Raw genomic sequence first — 23,418 nt, 5'->3', positions numbered from 1 at the left:
CTTTGCCAACACCTGAACTCTAGTGGTGCTCTAAGTTTAAGTAATTTTTCAGGTCAGCCTTAAAGGTGATCTTTATGCTAGGGTAAGGTTGACATATTTCTTTGGTTTTACAGTCAGCTTGTACTAGAGTAGCAAATCACTCATCTACCTTCAGCTCAGGCAGTCTCTGGAGATCTTGATCACACTGGAAGATTGTAGTGGTTGGTGGCAGTTGGCAAGGGCTCCTTGATGTCAAGAAGCCTGAAATGAAATGCTTGCTAAAGTCCTGCTAAATCAACCATATCATTGAATGTGCATGAGAAGTTGTTTTAGGAGATTATTCAGAGTTTGTGGATTATCTGTGTACGTTGCTGATGTTCAGTAATATATTTTGGACCAGGACTACAGATTTCCACCTCTGCTTAGAGGATAGAGGAACAGCTAATGCTAGCTAATGTCAGGGCTTTTCTACATCTGGAAAGTCTTAGGTGATGTGTTCAAAGTGTGTCGGTGTGAGGTAGCATTTTGTTCTGTTGTTTCTTAAATTAAGATTCCTCATTTTTATGTCTTAAATTTAAAATATTATTGCCATTCTGCATCCATGGAAAAGACACCTACTAGTTACAGTTAAGAAATACAACTTTCAAGTATGTGGTTTGTGTAGGCTATGCACTTTTTTCCCTTTGACATCCTGGGGACAGTAAGACATGGTCTAGAGACCTTGAAGTTTGATTACTTTCTGCCAGGTTATCATCAAGGTAGGTCTGCTTCTTGTAGCCTCTGCAGATAGCGCTTGTGTTGAGGACTCAGTGGGTCAAGCTGTTCTGACCATGTTCAGCCTTTATTGTGCTATTTACTCTGGTGGCCTAAGTAGCTGATTTAATTTGAATGATCTTTATCAGTGTAATAAGCTCAGAGTGGATTTGGCAGCAAAGCTACATTCAGGATGTCCTTCTTCGTATTTTACATGACCTTTTTGGAGCTAATGTCTGTGTTACTCCAGAGTTTTGCCATTCACTCTGATAGAAGTATGAGCAAAGCTTCAGCTGCAGCAGCCCTATAAAAGTCAAACTTATCCTTTCCACAGACTGACATCAAAAATCCACAATGCTTCATTTCTTTCTGCTTAGCTGAATATATATGTAGTGGCATGCACAGACTTGGCTTTCTTGACAAGTTACTTCCAAATTTATAGAGCAGTTGTTAATTAATAGTCTATTTTACAGTTTTGTTGAGTCATCTATTTGAAATTTCCTCATGGGTAGTGTGGCTCCAATTAAAGAGAATCTAGTTTATCATTTTTGTGATTGTACACCCTTTGAAGTACATATACAAGTACTACCATTATGATGCCCAGAACTGTCATAACTACCTCTACTTCTCTGATTACTCCTGTTCATAGCAATGTATTAGTAACAAACAGGTTCATGACTACTGGAAAGTAGTTGCAGGACATGGTAGTGGTGTGTTGGTGTGGTAGTTATTTTGTTAACTCCTGCCTTGATTACCCTGTAGATTAAGGGCCAAGCTGAAGTGAAGGCATATGTCTTCCCCTTTCCCATTTGCCTACCCATCTATTGCAAAGTATTTTTTCTCCATCTTCTGTGAGGAGCTCCCTGGGACAAGGAAAGTGGCACCCTGCTGATACCTGTATAAAGTCCTTATGTGCCAGCAAGGTAGGCACATCCATGAAACAGAACCAGAAGGAGGATTTACTTCGGTTCAGTGTGACATTTGTAACAAAAAGGCACAGCTTATAGTGACATGCTTTGCATCTGTGTCATCATGGTAGGCTGCAGAGCGGGAAATGAGAGAAAAACCTGAGTCTGTAAGAATATACATGTTATCTTGCAGTCTCCTGGAAATATACGTATCCAGATACCTAAACAGGTTTCTGAGACTTTACAAGCTAGCTTGCTGTGTGCTTCTTTTGGATACAATTTCTACTGTCAGCTTATATATTGAAATCAGCAGGCTATTTACAAACACATTGCCAGCTCAGATAGGTGCCTGCAGCCTTTGTGCCAAGTGAAATTGTTAATCTGATTAAGCCTCTCAGGCTCTGCTCTCTTTCTTCACAGAACAGCCTCGTACCGAATCTGAGTGGGAGAACAGCTTCACTCTGAAAATGTTTCTTTTTCAGTTTGTCAACCTGAACAGCTCTACCTTTTATATAGCGTTCTTCCTTGGAAGGTAGGATTGATATCTTCAACCTCATATTCACAAAATAAGTAGAGAGAGGAAATAAGATTGTCAGTAATGAAACAAAATAGGACCATACTATCTCACATCTTAAAATGCAAATTTCTTACTAGCAAAGTGGGCAAATTACAGTTTTATTTTCTTTTCAAAGGCCCAGAAACAGACATGTAGTTTTCATTTCCTAGCATCGTATTGACTTAATGCTAACTCTTAGCAATTTCACAACTGGGAACTGATGCCACCCCCAATAAATACGCATGCAGGCCACTTAGCTCTCTCTTCATGTGTGTAATTTGTATGGTAAGTAAATAATTCAACATTGTGTCTTTTTTTTTCTTTCTGAGTATTGAATACTTTGCTGCTTTTATTATGAGATTTGAACTGTTAACAATGAATTAGGAGCCATCAGATTTTTTTTCCTAGGGAAAACTAACATTTACACTGATTTCATGGAAAGGCAGATACCACAGCCTGAATAAGAAAATGGACTGGCAGTTGAAAACCATTTTTGACTGACATAAGCAGTTTTATTTACATTTCCTCTCTGCTCTGCATATGCTGAACATCAAACAGCACAGTACTTGGTATTCACATAAAACTTGAAGTAAAAATATATTTAGCCCTTCATGTGAATTATTCCAGGAATCGCCAAATCATTTTTGCTGCACAACATCTTTTATAGTTAGTCATGCTAAGGTGACATTAGATTAAAACAACAGTGTGAGCTTTCTTCTCCTGCTGTGAACAGACTGCTCATACAACATCGTTGATGTATATTTGTGTGTTAAAGATTTACAGGACACCCTGGTGCCTACCTAAGGCTGATAAACCGGTGGAGACTGGAAGAGGTGGGTGCTTGCTAACTCTTGTGATACTGAAATAAGCTACACACTGATTTATTTGCTGCCCACAGATGCAGTAAATGCAAGCAGAGGCAGACACATAACTCTGTCTAAGTATTTTTGAGTGTGCTATTGGGTTTTGAGATGCTTTCTGACTCCATACTGCTGACACTCTACCATCTGCTACAAAACCATCCTTATATTGATATATGCCCTTTCAGTGCTAGCAGTTTCAGTCTGTGCATCACATTTGTATAGTTTAGCCTTTTCTTACATTTTTGTGTTGGAAGGCTTTCATCCTTAAAATGAATCAAAGTCAGATATGAATCTGACAAATTTTTGCTTCTGAAAAATTCCTTCCTTTCAGCTTTTCTAGCCTTGCTGACCAGGGAGCTATATTAATAAAATAGCAATTTAAAACATAGATACATAAAATGTACTTAAAAATTGACCAAAACACCTGAACAAACTTCCCGAAAGAGTGATTAACATAATGTTGGATGTTTACAAAGTCATATGAAATTAGAGAGAAGTGAGGGATTGCTTTTGCAAGTCAAGTACCAACCCCTTTTTTTTTTTGGCAAATACATTCAGAATTCAAAAACCAGTTATTGAAGGTGAACAGCAGCAGTTTCTGTATTGGTCCTGTAGCATTCAGTGCTGCTGTTTGTACAGTCAAATCCTGTGGTTTCTTTCCTGCTTTGCAGATGAATAATGGAAACAGCTTTGCAAATACATGACAAACGGCAAGTGGAAAATGCAGGTCTTTACACTGCCAACATGAATTTACAAACACTTCCAGATGTCTAAATATTTTCATTTACAGAGGTCATCCAAACATTAGCAAAAAATGAATAATTTGAAAAGGCTGTCCTAATTTTGAAGTAGTGAATTCTGTACATTCAAGGAAAAAGTAATAAATGGGCAGATAGACTGAACAACCCTCCAAAGTCTGAGGGGGACCAAGTTGACCTAAGCTGCTGCAAAAAGAACATGATATAGCCTAGGCCGGTGTCCCTGGTTATATTCAGACCACAGTGTACATAGCACATTAGTGGTGTTATGGCTGTAACATCACTGCTACTTCATTAGTACTTCATCTACCTCTCTTAGGCTATATTTGCTTGTGTGATGATTCCTAAAAATAGAAGGATGATGATTTAATAATAATGCTAGTGAAGTTAATTAAAAAGTGTTTGTGCTACCCTGTTAATCTAAAAAGAAACTCAATGAGGTCAACAGAAACCTCAGCAGGGACCCTGATTATGAGGACTGTATAATGCAGTATGTATTAGAAATTCATATTATGTTTTGTTACAGGTCATAACTAATTTCAGTTTTTTTCTCCCTAAAAAGTAAAGAGAAATAGTTCCAGTTATGTGACAGTAATCTGCTTCACTTACCCATAATACCCAGGATTTAACGATACATCTTGGACTCCACTGTTTGGATCTGCAAAGTCAATTATACAAAATGCTGTTTGAGGGCAGAAAGTTTTGGGCACTTTCTGTGTCTTCTCTATGGCATTGCCTAAATTTTTACTAGCTGAGCATCTCTCCCCAGACCAACACCATTTCTTCAAGGCCTGGACCTATGGCTAAAACAAGTAAGCACTCAGAAAGAGACACTGAGAACTGCTGTTTGACAGTTAGGGACTTTCAGTTCTTCAAGAAGAGAATACTTTCAGGAATCTACTAAGTCGTATACCTTATAAGTACTCAATAAACAGTATTAGGATTATCCTCTAGGCATAAACTCTTTGCATATGCAGCCAGGAGAAATTTTTTCTTCATTTTTTGACTTGAGGCATAATCAGACTCCTTAAAAGCTATTGTAATCCTTGGAGAAATTTGGTAGCGTTTACCTCTATCCTACCCGCAATTCCATAACATACTGTCCTGGTTTCAGCGAGGATAGAGTTACTTGAGTAGCTGGTGTGGTGCTTAGCTGCTGGCCAGGTTAAACCACAGCACATATTAGCCGTATTAGTGTGAAAACCATATTTGTTTCAGCTGATTCTGTCCCCTGCAGAGAATTAGATGATAGGCTTACAGGGGTCATGGTATGATACAGTTTTGTATGCTCCCGTAAGTTTATATTATAAGAAACATTAAAGAGAACAGCATTAAATTTCCTTTAAGTAAATTGTCTAATATAAGTGTTTGCTCTTTAAAAAATGCTTAAACTGAGCATTATTTCTACTTAACCTTTTGTTTCTTTTTTCTGTAGTGCCACCCTAGTGGATGCCTTATTGATCTCTGTATGCAAATGGGTATTATAATGGTGCTAAAGCAGACATGGAATAATTTCATGGAACTGGGCTACCCGTAAGTAAACATAATGTCTATGCTTTTGTAGGTCACAGAAGGATACTAAGTTTATTGTTTTTTTATGACCAGTTACATAAAAGCAAGGTACAGTAGCCATTAATATAGAAAATTTCCCTTAAGACAGACAGCTCTTAAGCTAGATTTCCAGACTTGTAGAGATAGTTGTTGTTGTAGGTTTTTTATGTTGGATACGGTTTGAAAAAAAGGAAAGTGTAATATAGATCTTAACAAATAAATAATATGTGAGAAATACTTGATTCTATTAAATCATATTCCCTGTTTCAAAACTCCTTAAAAATAACTGTAGGACCACTGTATTCCTTGCACAGGCAATATTATATGTATCATTTTTTATCTATACCAGGAAATTCTAAATTGGATTTCTCCTTGCTGGGTGATAAAAGATGCCTGAAAGGGCAGGTATGAGCTGGAAAAAATGCATTGCTGGCATATTCGCTCTCAGAGATAGAAAAATGTACTGACTGGTATGTAGACAAATTCCCTGGTGATCTTCTGGGTATTGTGGAGCTGTGCCCTAGCTACAAAGGTTGACAGTTATTCATTTTCTATTGGTTCATTTCTTATTGATTAGTATTTAATAAGCATGATTAATAGAGACAGTTGATGCTAGAGACTGTGGCAGATCATCAAGTGAAATTAGCAAGTGTGAAAACATTAGAGAGAGTTGACATTGTCAGAAAGTTTGCCCTTGCAAAGTTCTGCAGTTCGGAGGGATTTGCCTTGCTGCAGGATCCGCAGCAGAGCTAGTGCAGAGGTCGGTGCCTGAACTGCAGAACGTGTCGCAGCAGTGATTTCAGGCAGCCTCTGCGGTGATCACATCCAGCCGTAAGGATAATGGAGTAAATGATTTAAATGCACAGAGTAATGGTCAATCAAGGTACTCAACATTCACTATTTGTCTGTCTTCCCCAGCCAGTGCCTAGCGCGCTTCTCGCCAGGATTTTGCAGCTGTTAGGGCTGGAGGAATTAGCGGAGTGGGGAACAGCAGCAGCAACATTGATCCTTCTTTTTCCGCTCCCAGACTCTTTTGTCAGTTTTCATTAGATCTTTCTGCTACCTACTAATAGGGATTTTGAAACCTAATAATAAACACTGAAGAGAATTAAAGAAGGTGACAGAAGTAGATAAGAGGGGGTTGTTTAAAAACAAGTGCTTTAATAGGAATAAACTATTTTAAGTAAAGTCAGTCCCTTCATTTAGAGTCACAACACAAATCACACAGTCACAGCAATGTGAGAAGCTTAAACCTGTTCTACTGGGAGATGTGTTTTCTCTCCAGCCCTTTCACACTACCTCTCTAGCCCTGATATGCTGCAGGCAAGCACATTTCCTTTTTGTATGAAAAAAACACAGTTATTTCTGCTAGGAGCATGATTGGAGCCACATGGATGGCCAGAGGATTTAGAGGCAACCCTGCAGTCTAGAACATCACTGCCCCTCCGTGCATACTCTGGCTATTGCCTGCCAAGTCCCAGGCAGTGCCAGCACTGTGCCACTCCAAAGCTGATAGTGGGGAGTACTTCTCCGTAAGATAGTCCTAGGAGAGATGCCACAGCAGCCTGTTTTGGAGAGTGCTATTTTGCATCATTTCAGGGTGGCAGTCCAGCCCTGGTGCTGGTGTGTGCTCCCACAAGGACCATGGGGGCACACAGCAGAAGTCTGCCATGCTGCCCAGGGCTCCAGGTGTTCTTTAGCAGCAGGAGCTCCGGTGCCTGCTGTTTCATCTCACACTGATATGTATGGCACTGGCTTGTGTTTTGAAATTTATACCTGAAATTTAAAAACTAGGTTTCAAAGGTATCAAAGAGAGGCCCTAGGTTTGGTGTGCAAGGGCCTTTATTGTTTCATAGTTCCATGTGTTCATACAAATGCTGGTGTGTCAGTGTGGTGCTTCTGCTTCATACAAACACCACCTCAAGACCTTTGAAAGTATTTTACAGTTCTCTCCTGCACTGTATGTACATTTGCAATAACTAGGAAACAAAGTATAAATTATTGTTTCATTTGGAGGTGGGAAACTGCAATTTCAAGTTGATATTATTCCTGGAAGAAGAACACACATCAATATTAAAACCTTACTGCATTACATTGCTCATATTTTGCTCAAATATAAATCAGAAAAAGACATCGCTTCGAATTTTACTGTCAGTCTTCAACATTAGTAACACTGGTTATGGGTTTCTGCTCACACAAAGGAGGAAATAACTGGGATACATCTCAGAGTATAGGTCTCCCACCCACCTCATCCTGCATTTTGCCTTTTTTGCAGGAATTCATTTTTCAGCCCTCTCACCTTCTCATAGTCAGGACAAGAGAGGCAAAGCCCCATAATCATCAGTCACAACCATCTTTCATTCACAGGAATGTCCTTTTTAACCAGTTTTCACATCGATGACTGTCTGAATTATTTGGGTGAGTTAGCACCTTCTAACTTGCTGAGATGAAGGGGCCCACCACATTTTTGGAGAAAAGCTCTTGTGTTGTTTTGCTTTCTATACTAATTAGAGCTCAAGTCCTTTTTGGCCCAGTATGTGCAATTCCTTAACCTGGAGAGGCAAAGGTGTTTACTTCAGACGTGGGCACTCATTTCCATTCTGGCTCAGTCTCTCCTGTGCCCCTATACTTGCATTTCTTCAGGAACAGCATGTTTCCTCTGAAGTCCAGTTCAGTCTTCCCCTTCCATGAGGTGGAGAGCTCTCTTAAGTCTGCTGTTAATCTCTTGGCCACCACATGTTGTCAGTAGTCCACACACTTCTTTCTGCCCCTCATTTCTCGGAATGTTTGGCTGCAGACCCTATAATTACGTTCAATGTATTTCCTTCCCTTCCAGGATAGCTCAGGGACTGCCACCCCCACACAGTGTAGAGCCGTGCAAAGATACCATCACACACAGGAAGGGATCAAGCAGCATTAGCACTCTGGTTACTGGTTTCTCACTTAGAGCTTAACGGTCTCCACACAACATTGTGTCCTGCCTTATAAACAGACCCTGAAATGATTTGCCATTTTGTATAGACAAAAATAAGCTAAATAAGTAATAAAAAGATGTCAAAACCCCTTTTTCATTTTAGTAACATCCCACTAGCCTTATCTGTTTTCATACCTATTACACTGTGTCTTCGGCCACATGCATTACTAATGCTCTGTTTTCCTGTGCATTGGAAAATTCATTCTGCAAGGTATGTTGTGCACGCTCAGCCTCTTCCAGTTTATCAATGAATAGCCAATAACAGTCTTTATTTGTTTTCTTTAATTTATTTGAAAATGTAGGCTAATTCAAAACTGGTGGACCAGGAGAAAACTACGGCAAGAGTATGGCACACAAAGAAAAACAAGCTTCCCACAGTGGGAAAAGGACTACAATCTGCAGCCTATGAATGCTTATGGACTCTTTGATGAATACCTAGAAATGAGTATGGCACTGACCTTAGCTCTCTCTTTCACTAGATTTTAATGGTATTGCTTTTTTTGATGTGGGCTGGTGTACATTTTAAACTCTTGCTGTGTGGAGCTAAAGAGGCTGCAAAACAGTTCTTATTCTTACAAGTCAGGTGAGGAATGGGAGTGGATTTCTAAGAGCCAAACCAAGTCAATGCAGCTAACCACACTGCTGCTGGTTTGCTAACCCCGCATTTATGACATGCTTCTGAATCTGGCTTCATATGAGGAAGGTTGTTTTCTAAATAGCAGCCCATCTCTTCACCTGTATATGTTTCTGAAGAAGTTTGCTGGGTTTTGCTTAAGGAAGTTCCCTTGGGCTTTTATTTTAAACTGAATGGAACAGACTTGGATGCTTGGTTATGTTTAAAATTCACCATCATCTACTGCCTCATGTTTACAAATTAGCTTGCTGTCAAAAGGCATTGCTTTATCCAGAGGAAAGGGGAGAATAACTGCTGTAACAAATGTTAAAGAACAAAAAACTTTTGCCCTGTGTGACCGAACTGTGTTTATCATGAAAGTTTTTTTCTTTTCTCCCTCACACAATTCTTTTCGAATTAATGGCAAATCTGGGAGTCTGAAGACCTGCCTCAGGAAACTTACATAAGGTTTCAAACTGCTGCCTACTTGTACAGTAAACCCTAATCTTTGCAAATATTGAGAGATCCTAACTGGTGCTGGAATAAAAATGTAAATTTCTAAAAGCATAGATTGTCCACCTCCAAACTCTTCTCCAAATTACAAAATCTAGATGTTGAAGTCCATTCTGGTGATTGATGTGCATTTGATTTGGTCATCCTTGCTCTGAGATTTGGCTAGAAAGTTCTGCATAATTGTCACAAGATTATTGTATAGTACAGCACAATAAGGAATGTTTGTACATGTGATACTTCAGTATCTGAGAACTTGGAATTAGAGCTCAATAGTTACACTGTGACCTTTCCCTTTCTTTCCTAGTTCTTCAATTTGGATTCACAACCATTTTTGTGGCAGCTTTTCCACTGGCACCACTTCTGGCCTTACTTAACAATATTATTGAAATTCGGCTTGATGCATACAAATTTGTCACCCAGTGGAGAAGACCTTTAGCTTCAAGAGCCAAAGATATAGGTGAGTTCTTTGTTACATGTGTGTGCTATTTTTAGGGCAAAATACTGACCACTTCAAGAAATTTTCAGTCTTCTTCCACATTAACAATACACAATTTGACTGTTCCAAAAAGCTTTAAACATCAATACAGATACCAGTCTATTTATGCAATTAATAGTCAATATTGGGAAAACAAACAAACAAACAAAAAAACTTCCTTTAATGACTTTCTGGGTGACTTAACAGCCAAGATGCTGTAATGAAGTGATCAATGTTCTCTGCAGGTTTCTTCTTGTGGCAGACACACTATCTGAACACATGCCACTGCTCAGTTTGAATATAACAACTAGGGAGAGCAGCAGAAACATCAAAGTCAAATTAAAGCAGCCACCATTTGATAAGATTATTGTGTGTTTTCTATTTACCTGACCAAAAATCTCACCTGTGACTCAGTGGCTATGTCCACTAGGTCCACTTGCATGAGACAGGATGGGTCTAAATCCCAAGAGACTACTTGTCCTCAGTGAGGAATGACTACACTGCTAAACACAGGGTTCACATAACTTTGAGGTCACTCATCTATACATTGCTGCAAGGGCTCTCTGGACACATATTGATTATAAATCTCCTCCATCCTTCCAGTGTGCAAAAGCAGAAGGACACAATAAAGCTAACTTATTTGCCCAATGCTGAATCCCTGGTGCACTCCAAAAAATAGCAGCACTTCCCATGAAATAGCAGAATCCCAGTCTTTCTGCTGTCAGAGAGCTCTACCATGTACCTCAAATCTATGTCTGAGTAAAGCCTTGTGTGTGAACAATGTCGCTCTATGAGGAGGTCAGCCAGTACACAGCATACACAGAAGACAACTTCTGAAAAGACGGTTATATAATTTAAATAATAAAAGCACAGAAAAACAGTTGTTGGGTTTTTGTTTTGTTTTGTTTTGTTTTTCAGGCAGATTCAGGTATTATTTCTCAAAATGAGTTGCACTTGGTCCCTATTCAGAAAAGTTTTTAGGGGTAGCATGATGCCTCATTAAAATCAATGGGTACATCTAACCTGCCCTTCATGTATTCCTCACTGATGGTCCTCATGATCAGAGTTGTTGTGTCTGTACCACAAGATCTGTCAGGCAGTTAAAACTGAGCATACTGGGGGCCATGTACCACTATATAGCATTAGCATGCTGTGAAGATTCTGATGCAGAGAGGTACGTGCTGACCAGCCAAACACAAGTTATATGCAACGCCTTTGTGGCCTGCAGATCATGGATTACATATATTCACAGCAGACACACTGTGTGAACATATGCCACTGCAGATCCTCCTCAAAGGCTGGATAGCCGTCATCATAAGCAAGGAGGCTTACCATGTTTAAAACTGTCCACATGGTTTGGGGGTTTGCTGGAACCAAGATCTTCATGAGCATTGAGATAATTTGCAGGATAAACAAAATTCCCACCCAGTGGGAACATAAATCTTGTCCACTGAGGTCCTGCTGTTCAATAAGAAAAATAATTTTCAGTCAGTGACTCTAATAGAAGCTACATAAAAAGGTTTTGGGTGGTGGGACAGCTGCTTCAGAGGATGCAGTATTTGAAGTAAGTATTTTGGACCTCGTTTTTCCCGGAGCTAACATACCCTCCTTATTATACAGGAATCTGGTATGGGATTCTGGAAGGCATTGGAATTCTTTCTGTTATCACAAATGCATTCGTTATAGCTGTGACTTCAGATTTCATCCCTCGACTTGTTTATGCTTACAAATATGGACCTTGTGCGGGCCAAGGAGAAGCTGGACAAAAGTAAGCTTTTCCTTAGGAAAACAGTTGTGCATGAAAAATCTCTTACTTCTTGAATAGATGCAACAGTACTGTCTGTGTATGTACTGATTACACTAACCCAAATGTATTGTTTGTGCTTAGCAGATACTAGGCATAGATATTGACACTTTGCATATTCATAGCGTGGCTTGCTGAGTGACTATAATCTATGACATTAATTCAAGGAAAACATGGCAGAACTGTTGCAGAAATTTGGCATGTCTAGTAGTATGCTGCACAAGTTGCATTTCCTAGCTGGTGTACATGGATAAAATCCTCTCTTCATTCTGAAGCTGTGCAGATATTTATCAGTTATGGATTTGATTTAATCAGCATTTAAAACTTATTCATTATGCTGTATTTCCTGTATTCAGTATGCGTTGTTCCAAAAAGTAGTGTCTAACAAGATGAAGCAGTTACCAAGTGATAAATCAAGATATACTTACAGAGCAAAGTAATTTGTCTTTCTTCTAAAACTAGAGTCCTTTGATTACTTCTTTCAGGAGACATTTGTGAACTGAACCCCTGCTGCCTAAGTAGATTTTCTTTCAGTGTTGGTAAACACTGAGATTACTTTAGAGTGTGCACACTGCCAGCAAGTATGAGTATAGCTGCTACATTGCAACTTGTAAAACCCTGGCTGTTGAGCAGAGGGAAGGTCACTGAATCCAGCTGACCACAGATGGACACATTTTGCGAACAATCTGATAGTTCCATTAGTAAGAACCTGCTGTTCAAAGAAACCCAAGCTAAACAGGAGAGCTTACGTTCTGCTGTTGGACTTAAGGCAGATTGATTTTTCTTCCTTGCTATAGAAAGTGGTTTCTCCTGTCGCTGCTTTTTTTGCCATCTTTTGGTTGTCAACACTGTTTAACTGTACTGACAGAAGAAGAGCAGCTGGTGTTGCAGTTCTTGATTAGCAATGCTGCTAACTTGCTGTCCTACAAGGGGTCTGGCATTTTAGTAGGTACCTGGGGAAACGTTCCATTTCTTTTCATGAAGAGTTAAAGTCCCTTTGCTGGTAAGGTGTTTGGTCTGGTGCCAGCTGTTGCTGAGCATGTGCCTCTGCTTGTGCTGTGATGAAGATCCATAGGACACTGAGGCACTGTCAGCAATTTTCCTTGCTACTGATTTTCTCAGAGCCACTGCGCAGGACAAAAACAATGCCTTTAGAAATCTGATTTGTGTAAGGAATTAAATGACTCACTGAAACTTGTTTTGAAACTTGTTCTGCATAGGGGAAGTAGCTTGGCTCGCAGGGAAAGCTCTTAATTTTTTACAAAACTCTTGTGCAGTGTTATCACACCTTTGCTGTTTTTCTGAGTGAATTTCTCAGTTGAAACCATCAGATGTTAATCCTGTGGAAGAGCCAACTAACATAAAAACTATATATGTCACCATTCTGGATATTGTTATTCATAACTCTGTTACAAAAGCAGGAAGCTATTAAAAAATACACAGGAATATTGAATTTTCTCAAATTAAGGAGTCAAGAACACCTGCTATTAACTAACCATGAGAGAGGTTCTCCTTTCTTTCCCAAGACATCTGTAGGTGTTAGATCTGTATAACACCCAGTGATACTAGAAAAATATTGAGATTAAATTAAGTTCCAAATCCAATCACTATGGAGATTTTGACTCAAAGCTAAATGGTACTTAAATGCAATTTCTGAAAGGTTAAATCCATAGTTTAAAAAAAAAAAAAAAAAAAAAGTCAACTCTAACTGTACAGAAAATGATATAATGGAGAATTTCTTAAAGCTTTTTGAATCTCTGGCAAAACAACCAGAAATAATAACTCAAATTTAAGCTTTCTGGTTTGGTAGTGCTGAATTTTAATAACAGTATTAGACCAAGTCCACCAGATCAAGCCAAAGTGGATTTTTAAACTTCTGTGTAGATCACCCAAGGTTGTTGATACCTGCAGCAGTTCTTGGCAGGACAAAATTGATTTTCAAATATACTTTAAAAGCAGCTTTCACATCTCAGTTGCCTGACCTATCATTCCTCAGTTCAGATACTTGTCTAAATAACTGTAGAATTTTTCTAGAAGTCCAAGCAGTATTATAGCAGATCTGGTTCAATGGATGTGTAAGAATCACTTTCTCTTGCTGTCTTAAAAATCCCTGTGGGTCAGAACTGCCTGGCAAAACTGTACCAACAGGGGTACTTAGAAGCTATCCTTAAGGTAGCTAAATTTGTTCATTGATTACAGCTTTTTGAGAGAATTAGCTGTGTTTTGTGTGGTAATTATATTCATCTTTTGGGTTCTAATACAGTATTTAAAGACACTGTGCAGTACTGTTTCATGGATGGCTAAGATTGTACCTCTTTCAGTGTTGCAAAATAGGTTTTAAATATCTTTCTGATTTGCTCAGTTCAGCGTATAGGTTAGGCGAATGAAGATAGGTTGATTCAATCCGTCCTTCACCCTCGCTCAAAATCTGGCAACCCTTTATAATTCTGTTGATGGTCTCTAAGTTTAGATTTGTAGATGTTTTGGGTCAAGTATATCAAGAACAGTGGGACAGCGCTGAAAACAGATGGCCACAGTGGTGATGTGGCTGCTTATTTCAGGTTTTGCTAGCTGCAATCTTTTCTTAGTTGACCGGAGAATTTAGCACTTTCTCATCCCCACAGCTCTGCAGCATGCTGAGCAGTGTGTGTAGACTTATATGTGCTTGAGCAGTACAGAGTGAAAAGCACAATGCATGTGCCATATCTCTCCTCAGCCTTATTAATACTAAATTTGAGCCTTCTTGTGACTCCTACAACTCCTACAAACCATTGCCTTTATCAGGCAATGCACATTCCCCTACTCAGTGTTCTCCAAACTCTGCCTAACCCTCCCAATGCTCAGCCACCCTGGGATCTGTTAATAATGAGTTCCTCTGATTAACTATACATTTTGTAAAAAAATTAAAAAAAAAAATCATATTTCCCTTAGCTTGTTTTAGGTGTATTGCTATTCCATTTTATTTAATGTCCCTTTGTGCTTGTACCAAGTGGGTGACAGTGGGAGTATTCTAATTATCTTCCAGGTGCCACTCATTATTTTCTAAGCCTCCCTTCTTTTCAAAGGTAACCAGTCCCAGTCTTCACCATTATCTTTGCCAATAAAAATCTGTCATTGCTTCACTTTTATTGTCCATCTGATCTACTTCAGAATTCTTTTATACTGCCTCAGTACCCCTTTCAAATAGTAATAAGCATCACAGTTAAACTGTGGATTTCATGAAACCCAGAGAACATCCTCCTGGGTGCAACAGTTAATGGAAAAACCTTGCTGTGTCTTGTCTAAAGGATTTTTTCCCCTCTAGGTGTATGGTTGGCTATGTTAATGCCAGTTTATCAGTATTTCTGGTGTCTGACTTTGAAAACCGCTCAGAACCTACATCAAATGGAAGTGAATTCTCTGGTTCACCATTAAAATATTGTAGGTAAGTATCTGATCAAAATACCTTTCTGCTTTAAGACATTTTAAAGGGGAAACATCATGGTACATTTTGGGTTGAAACTGCTTTTCAGAACTTAAAAAAACAAACAAACAACAACAAAAAAAACTGTGCTATTCAAAGGTGCACGTGGCATACGTCTTGGTTGTTACCCACATGATTCCTTCCTTAGATGCTGGAGAAGTTGAAAAGTGGATATCTGGGAGATGTTCCTAATACAGGATTTGTATAATGTCATGGCTTGAACCAGATGCAACCATTGTGGAGAAATATGGTATCAAAGGGCCAATAATGAGTGACTGATTATATCAGATGAAGTTGTAATCAGATTTTATCATATCCTGTACAAGGAAGTCAACTAAAGATGGCATAGAAGTGACCACATTGAGTTATTTCACGTCTGTCTGGCATAAACAGGGTCTGTCCTAAGCTACCTTTATGAAACATCAAGTCTATCATTTCCTAACAGATGAATAGTTAATATGTTTGTCATTGCTTACAGGTGTAATTATTAGTAGTAATCATATGCTTCTGGTTTGAATCAGAATAAAATGAGCAGTTAATCATCTTTGTGTCTTCATCATTAGCCAGTAGATTGGAGAAATAGCAGTCTGAGAGTAGCCTGTGATGAGACTTGCAACTGATTAATTTTAATGGTCCAGAGAATCAAAGTCTTAAATGGAGTCCCAGGCAAAAATAGCAAATGACAAATACTGTTGTCATTTTTCTATGGCAATACTAGTTTGCCAGCAAGAGCCCTGGTAGCTGCAGGTACAGGTAGCCCCAGTATTTTTCACTTTGAAAAATTAATATGTATTTTCATGAGTGCCTCAAGAAAAAGATTCTCTGTGATACACCAAAAGTCACTGATACCTTGTGATATCGTGGCATTTTTATTTGTACTTATAAGATCAAGTGGTGTAGCATAGTGCTTTCACTTAGATTAATGCTTTCATTTAAATAACTGATATTTAGGACTCTGTTGAGACTTATTTTTCAGAAAGAATATCCAAATGTTGAATCTGTAGATAATATTTTCTGTGGAGTAGAGCTGCTTTCAGAATACTTCATTCCCCATAGTTTCCCATGACACCTTTTGATAGTGTTTTTGGATTCTGATCATTTTCTTCTCCTTCTTTAATTTCTTTCTTCCCCAGCTTCAAGCATGAGGTTGCTGCTACTTAAAGCTGGTGGTAGAAAACCCATCAATAAATGCAAAAGTTGCCGCCTCTATATCCCATATATAGAATGCTATTAAAACTGTTGCCATAAATCTCTAGAAGATAAATCTGTTTTTGGAGGGACACTGAATTGTTATGTATACCTACCCTTGAAAGAATGTGAACATCTTACTTTCTTTAGCTTCATTTATCAGCTACTTAACTCATCTGCTAAAGCATCAGCCATTTTAATTGCATTTTAAGCCAGGTATTGATAGTGAGGTAAGGAAATATGTCCTGCTGTAGTGTAGGCACTTTTCCAGGAAGGCAGTCTGTCTGAACAAAAAACAGTGGTTATATTCTGTTAACTCATCTAGAACCCAGATGATGCCATGTTATTCTGGTTGTTTATAAAATGTTTCCCCATTTCTTCATGTGTAGTGTGTGCTTCCTAACATGGAGACACACTCTATTGACTTGGGACTTTTGTCCAGGGGCTTCTGTTTTCAGGATGTTTAGGATATTGTAAAACATCCTAACCTATGAAGTCACAGTGCCATTTGCAGAAGGGCAGATCATCTCAGATTTAAGAACTTGCACTGGAGATAATACGATTTGATAGGGTTTTGTTCATGACTTAGACATCAGGACACGGTGTATTTCATTTAGTGTAGCACCCTCTGCAATCTAAGGTGAATCTTCAGGGAGAAATGTGCATTATCTCTCATAGAGATGAAATAACCATTTGTTTCTTTTGTTCATGTGTGTTTTCTTTAGTTTCTTAAAACTAACATATATGGGATTTAGGGAATTTTTTATAATGAATTTTCTGTCCCATGTAGGAAACAAATTAAGGAGAATACGATTTTTTCACTACTTTTAAATTGTTTCTGCAATAATATTTTGGAATTATCATGTTGTTAATAGAAATATGTTGCAGCAGGGCAGGTATTTTACTAAATAAAATACTTTGCTTGTCTTTCAGGTACAGAGACTACCGAGACCCTCCTCACTCCCCAGTGCCCTATGGCTACACGCTGCAGTTCTGGCATGTGCTAGCAGCACGGTTGGCTTTCATTATTGTATTTGAGGTCAGTGACCATTCAGGTGACAAGTATTTATAACAAAAACAACAAAGTGAAACAGATTTCCATTTTAAGCTTTTTCATTGGGCTGTTCCATGATGCCACCTCTTGAGCTTCTTGTGTTAGTTTCTGCTATTTGCATTGTGCTTTATATTCTCCTATCTGTTTTCTGAACAGTCACAAGTATTTAGGTTTTAACAAGCAGGAGAATGCAGCAATTTAAAAGCTGTAACAGTGACATGCAAAGGAGAAAGAAATGATGCTTTTAATTACTTTTTGAGTTTTGGCATTAGTACCCTAGTTAGGCTGGAAAGATGTATGTGGGCTAGTGAGTAAGTATGGAACATAATAAGAAAAGATAAAATTTGAACAAGTGAAAAATGAAGATAGTTTAAGTTACAGTGTTTATTCATTTAGCTTTTTTCTCTATTTTAAATACCAGTCATTTCCACAGAATGATTAGCATCACAAAGCTGAAGATGATAAAAAAGATTAAATACCTTTGACAGCGTTCATAATATTAGTACTTACTGTCACTATCTCAAAAATATTTAAAACAAACCAGAGAAAACCCAGCTTCACATGGCTGGTATTCCCATCCTGATTTTGAAAAAGAGAGAGAAGAAGGTAGATAAATAAGCTGTGATCATTTACAAAAAAAGATGCAACTCATAAGGCCTAAATTTCAGGTGCCTGAATATTTCCTGTCAGAACCCAGCTGCTCAGCACAAGCAGTTTGAGATGCATTTTATACTGTGAAGAAGCCAAACAGGGAACAAAAAATTTTAACTACTCTTTACTCAAGCCTCTTCTCTGAAATCATAGCAACATGGTTTCCAACACAGATATGGAAGCTGTAATCACCATAAATTATTGGCATACTGTTCATGAATACATACTGCATTTCTGACTCACATTACTGTGTAAATTAATTCTGAACTGAGCTCTCAAAGCACCTCTTTTAGACAGAACATTTGAGTTTCTGAGTTAGAAGAAAAGTGAAGGGGAAACCTTTTCTAGATTATTTCTTGCCTTGGGTTGTCTTGGTGGCTCAGCAGAAGTCCAAGTGAATTCCCCTGACTGTAGTTTTCAGCCTTCCCCAAATAAAGGTGGAACACAGCATCACAGGCTGGCATCTCTCCTTGCCCTATGCTGGGCTAACTAATTGGAGACCAGTCCTATGTAGATCAGCTCTTCTGTGACCTCTGCCATGCTCAAGGAAACATTAGGGCAAAAAAAGATTTCATAGAGGCCTGGTGGGCTTCATCTCTTTGTTTCCTGAGCTGTCCATACTGAGAGCCAGGGTACCCCTTCCCAAAAAGGACTACAAGAATGGCCTTGGCAGGTCAGCCTAAGGAGTTTTAAAATTGAAGAGAGCCTAGTTTTTTGACACAAATAGGCACTTGGTATATAGGTCATTGGAGATCTTCAAAAGCCACCTGGACATGGTCCTGGCTCCATGGGCCTGCTCCAGGTGGCCCTGCCTGAGCAGGGGGGTTGGACAGGATGACCTCCAGAGGCCCCTTCCAACCTGAACCATTCTGTGATGCTGTGTAAAGGCAGCATGGAATAAGGACAAAGGTAACTGCAGCAAGATGAATCAGTCCTGCTGAAGTATCAGTGCCCAGCCAAATGTGCAGCCTGTTGTGGAATAGCTTTTTGGATTTGCCCAATGCTTGCACAAGAGAACTGACTTTGTTTTGCTCCAGCCAAAGCCATAGACTGGCTCATGGCTGTCTCCCTCAGCAAGGACCACTCCATTTCTTGGCACTGCAAACCACTTCCTTAACTATCCTGTGAAATCATAAACATAATTGCAGCAGAAACGATGCCTGTCTTTCACTGTAGAAAACACCGATAGATGTATTGTTTGCCACAGCAGTTACAGTAGAAGATTGCACTACGAGGTAAGAAATTCAAGACAGGCTGTTGTTGTTGTTTTTTCACAAATTAAGTAAATACTTCAGCTCAGACAACCATTTGACACTGAGCAAGTGGATGTAATTATTTCTGGCTATCTTGGCCTCCCTCAAAAACAAAAAGTACTTCCTATCACTGTAAGAGGAATTATTTGTCCAGGCTAAATGGAGAGTTCAGTGAAAATGCTATGAAGAAGCTGAAATGATGAAGCTTTTTTTTTTTTTTTTAAGATTTGGAATACAAACAGCAATTAAGGTATTGCAGGTTTGAGTTTTTGTTTGAGTTTGTTTGTTTCTCATGAGGGAAGAATATATGGGAAAATATGTTACATTTTTTTTTCAGTGCCTTTCAAAGGAAGAGGTCTGTTTGGAGAAGAAGTACTTTTATTTCTCCAATCTGGAATGAGTGTTCTTGCTGAGATGGAGGATTTGGGTTTCTCAGCACCTCCTCTCAAGTGAAGTGTGTAAATCTCCTAGCACCATCTTTCAAAGAGGTGGTTTCAAAGAGGAGGTTTCATCAAAAGAGGACGCCTGAGCTGTCCTCCCCCATCACACTCAAGCTTTGCTGTGGCATGCCTAAAACACGAGGGACGAAAGATCACCTTGTGTTTAATTGGGATGTTTAATAAATAGCAATATGCCTTTGGATTAGAGATACAGAGTGTAAGGAGAAAAAAAAAAAAAAAAAAGCTTTGTTTTGTATGGGTAACATTGCTTCCAGTACTGATGCAAGAGTTTTCCAGCAACAGGAAAGTATTATATCATTTGATCTTCCTTCTCCTGCAGAGGAATCCACTAATACCAGTCCCTGCCCAGACAACCCTACTGTTTGAACACAGAGGTCATACAACAATTTCGAGGCTTCATTTGGACCCAGCTGCTCTTGATCTTTGCTGAGATCCATAGTCCGTTGACTTTGGCTGGAGTTTTTGTGGGGGAAAATCTTCATGATTTGGTTTCTTCAGATTTAGTAATGCTTTAGTTCTAACACAGCATCTTTGTGTGAATTGGAAGGAAAGGGTTTTCGGGAGGTATGGAAAGTACTTGTTTTCTTAAGATTTTCATTCTTCAACTTCTTTTTTTTTCTTTTCACAGCACCTTGTCTTTTGCATAAAGCACCTGATTTCCTACTTAATCCCAGATCTCCCAAAAGACCTGAGGGATCGGATGAGGAGAGAAAAATACCTGATTCAGGAAATGATGTACGAAGCAGAATTAGAACGTCTACAGAAAGAACGAAAGGAAAGAAAGAAGAACGGAAAATCTTATCACAATGAGTGGCCATGATGGGGTGAGGAAGAAACTGCTTAAAAGAAGATAGGAATTCAGTTTATAAAAAAAATCCTGGTTTTCTGCAGTGGAGAGTGCAGTGAAAGAGGATTAGTTAATCACTGTTGTGTGCACTTATCACAAGTGTGCCCATGGTTAATATGGTGTATACTGTGGTAAATCTTTCGAAGTTAGGAGTCTTACAAGGCTTAATCTTCTCCAGAGCTAACGTTGGCATGAGCAGAGCAGACCAATGAGTAAGTCTCTGCACTCTTTCCAGGAAGCTCCCATGCACGACTTAAGTTCAGGGCCCTGAACTTTAAAGCAATTATATCTTACAGTGCTTTACAGAACCATGGCTCCTGCTCATGACCGAGCTGCTATTTCATAGCCAATGACTGCACATTAACAACACGACAGTACGTGTCCACGTGTGTGGCCAGCACCCGCAGCATATGCATGGCAGTGATGGCCTCTTGGCCAGCACCCGCAGCATATGCATGGCAGTGATGGCCTCTCCCATGGTGGACTAAGATGTGTTAGCTTGCATTTACCATCAGTTAAGGTCACATATGTGAACTGTTTCTATAACTTCAGCAGTACCTAAGTATTTTTAGGAGGATATGCTTGATCATGAGGACAATCAGCTTGTCTGACAATTTTTGTGTGCAGAAGTGCTGGCAGATAGATAAGCATCCAAATGTGGCCAGAGGTTACTACTAACTGTAGTGTCACTTATTTGGAAGTATTATTGTGAAAGGTTGGTAACAAGTTTTAAATATTTGAACAGTGCCTTTTCAGCAACAGGACTGTCTGCTCTCTGAAGGAAACAAATCAAGATAGGACATCTTGCCCAAAATTGCCAACATAGTTGTATTGCCAGATGACACCTAGGCCCCATCAGGAATTAGGGTGTATGATACACATAACAGCAGACAGTCTGTGTCTTAAACACCTAAGTGGGGAAAAAAAAAAAAAAAAAAAAAGATGAACAAGGTCAGCAGAACAAGAGAACACAATCATTCAAAATCTCTGCTCTTGTAACTTTTTCTTTATTCCTCTTCATTATCTAAGGAGGGGAGGAGTGGGAAACAACCAGACTGTGGTCACACAAAATGGCTTGAAATCCTTCATGCACAACAATTCTACACAGGCTGTAGAATTAGATTTGGCTGAAATGGGCCGCTGTCTATATCCTTTTGCAAATCATTTAGCATTAAAAAATTAAAGAATTTGCTGACCATTAGCCCAAAATAGGAGAGTTGTAAGTCTGAAGACTGCTGAAGTGTTGGATGGAGCAACATGAATCAAAATGCTGAGTGTTATGAAAGCCCTACCACCTCTTGTCTCGAAGTGATAACACTGCAATTCTTGCAGAATGTGCGGAGGCACAGTCAGCCACAACATGAAGAAGGAGGTTCAAAAGCCAAGACTGTAAGAAGACAGGTGGAAGTAAATGTATATCTTGGTGATGATACAGCGAGATACAAAGTCCCGGAGCTGATCAATTCACTTTACCCTTTTCTAAATAACTGGAGCTCCATCAGAAATATCAAGGAATATTGACCTTGTTAGTCTGAAGGTGTTTAAAAAGGAGGAAAAATCAGCAAATTGTTCCTACAAGTTCCTCTAGAAACCATTTGACAGAAGGGCTAGAATTTGCCCTTCTGGAGTGACCACATAGTGCATGACCCTGTGGACGGATGCCTCGGACTCCACAAGACATCAGGACCACTTGCACATATTGCCAAATTAGATCCATTAACTTCTTTCCACTGCAGGGTAGAACTGTGCTACTTCTATGGGGAAGAAAGTTTTAATAAAAGGTAATATGTCTTAGTGGAAGAAAATGTTTGCACCCTGATCTCTGTAGAGCCACTGCCTGCCTACCCTTTGCTTCCTTGCAATAAGGTACATCCTCCAGTAGTGACCATCATCCTACTTGAAGAGGATAAATGCCACAGCAGCTCCCATTATCAGGTGCTCCTGGTACAAGCTTGGTGTTCCCATGAGGCAGTGTAGTCACTGAAGGGGTTTCAGGATGAATCTGTTCTGTGTTGACTTTGTGCCAAAATAAATGAGGAAGACAACTAACGGTTATGGGGTGTATTTCTGCCTAACAAGCAAGTGAACTTGTTTGTTCATCTTTGCTTCAGCAGCTGTGGACACAGCGCATATGGGCAGTACAGAAATGGGGATATTCTGTCTCTGTAAATAGGGGATGGAGGTTAGGCAATGGCATCCTTTGATACACACATGCCAGATGGGTTAGTATCTACCATCTACCACCTACGGGTGTCTATTGCACTTGCAATCTGGATACTCTCAAGCAGGATCACCATGCAAAATCACATTCAGACCAAATTTACATGATCAATAGGATTAGATTGCATACCCTCTGTTTAATATCTAAATTAACAGATGACTAGCTTAGGAACTGTTTGCTAAGTAGTAAAATGAGTTGTGAGTCATGCATAAAATCAGTCTCACCCAAATGAGTGCAAAGCTTTGCCAACTCCTGCAGTAAGATAAAGCTTTGTCACTGGAGATCTCAGTAACTTCCCAGAACTGAACTGAAATCTAGTAGAATATAAGTTGACTTCCACTCTGGAGGAATCACAGCAATATAATGTGTCAAAACAAATAAAGTGCATCAAAAATACAATACATACTAATTGCTTTTGATAGAAGTTTTCAACATAGCTACACTGTGATGAATTTTCATGACACTACCTTGCTAGAGGTTGCGTCCTGTTCTGTTCGAACCGAGAATGTGAGTTGGCTGTTTACCAAGCTTGT

The 23,418-nt window shown here is 39.2% G+C and overlaps 1 protein-coding gene across 6 annotated transcripts in view; it reads left to right on the top strand.

Annotated features, from left to right (window-relative positions):
* ANO4 (anoctamin 4) overlaps positions 1-23,418 on the top strand; it is a 191,522-nt gene that overhangs the window by 167,112 nt on the left and 992 nt on the right. For all 6 annotated transcript variants that reach the window (XM_040556216.1, XM_040556239.1, XM_040556231.1 and 3 more), the window contains 9 exons: positions 2,061-2,172; positions 2,972-3,029; positions 5,253-5,350; positions 8,645-8,787; positions 9,773-9,925; positions 11,564-11,711; positions 15,052-15,171; positions 17,332-17,437; positions 20,446-20,641. In XM_040556216.1, coding sequence (XP_040412150.1) covers positions 2,061-2,172; positions 2,972-3,029; positions 5,253-5,350; positions 8,645-8,787; positions 9,773-9,925; positions 11,564-11,711; positions 15,052-15,171; positions 17,332-17,437; positions 20,446-20,637 — 1,130 coding nt within the window. In that variant the 3' untranslated portion in view covers positions 20,638-20,641. The remainder of the gene's footprint in view (positions 1-2,060; positions 2,173-2,971; positions 3,030-5,252; positions 5,351-8,644; positions 8,788-9,772; positions 9,926-11,563; positions 11,712-15,051; positions 15,172-17,331; positions 17,438-20,445; positions 20,642-23,418) is intronic.

This window comes from Cygnus olor, chromosome 1, assembly GCF_009769625.2.
Source record: "Cygnus olor isolate bCygOlo1 chromosome 1, bCygOlo1.pri.v2, whole genome shotgun sequence".
NCBI lineage: Eukaryota > Metazoa > Chordata > Aves > Anseriformes > Anatidae > Cygnus > Cygnus olor.
This window is presented reverse-complemented; position numbering and strand designations above follow the sequence as displayed.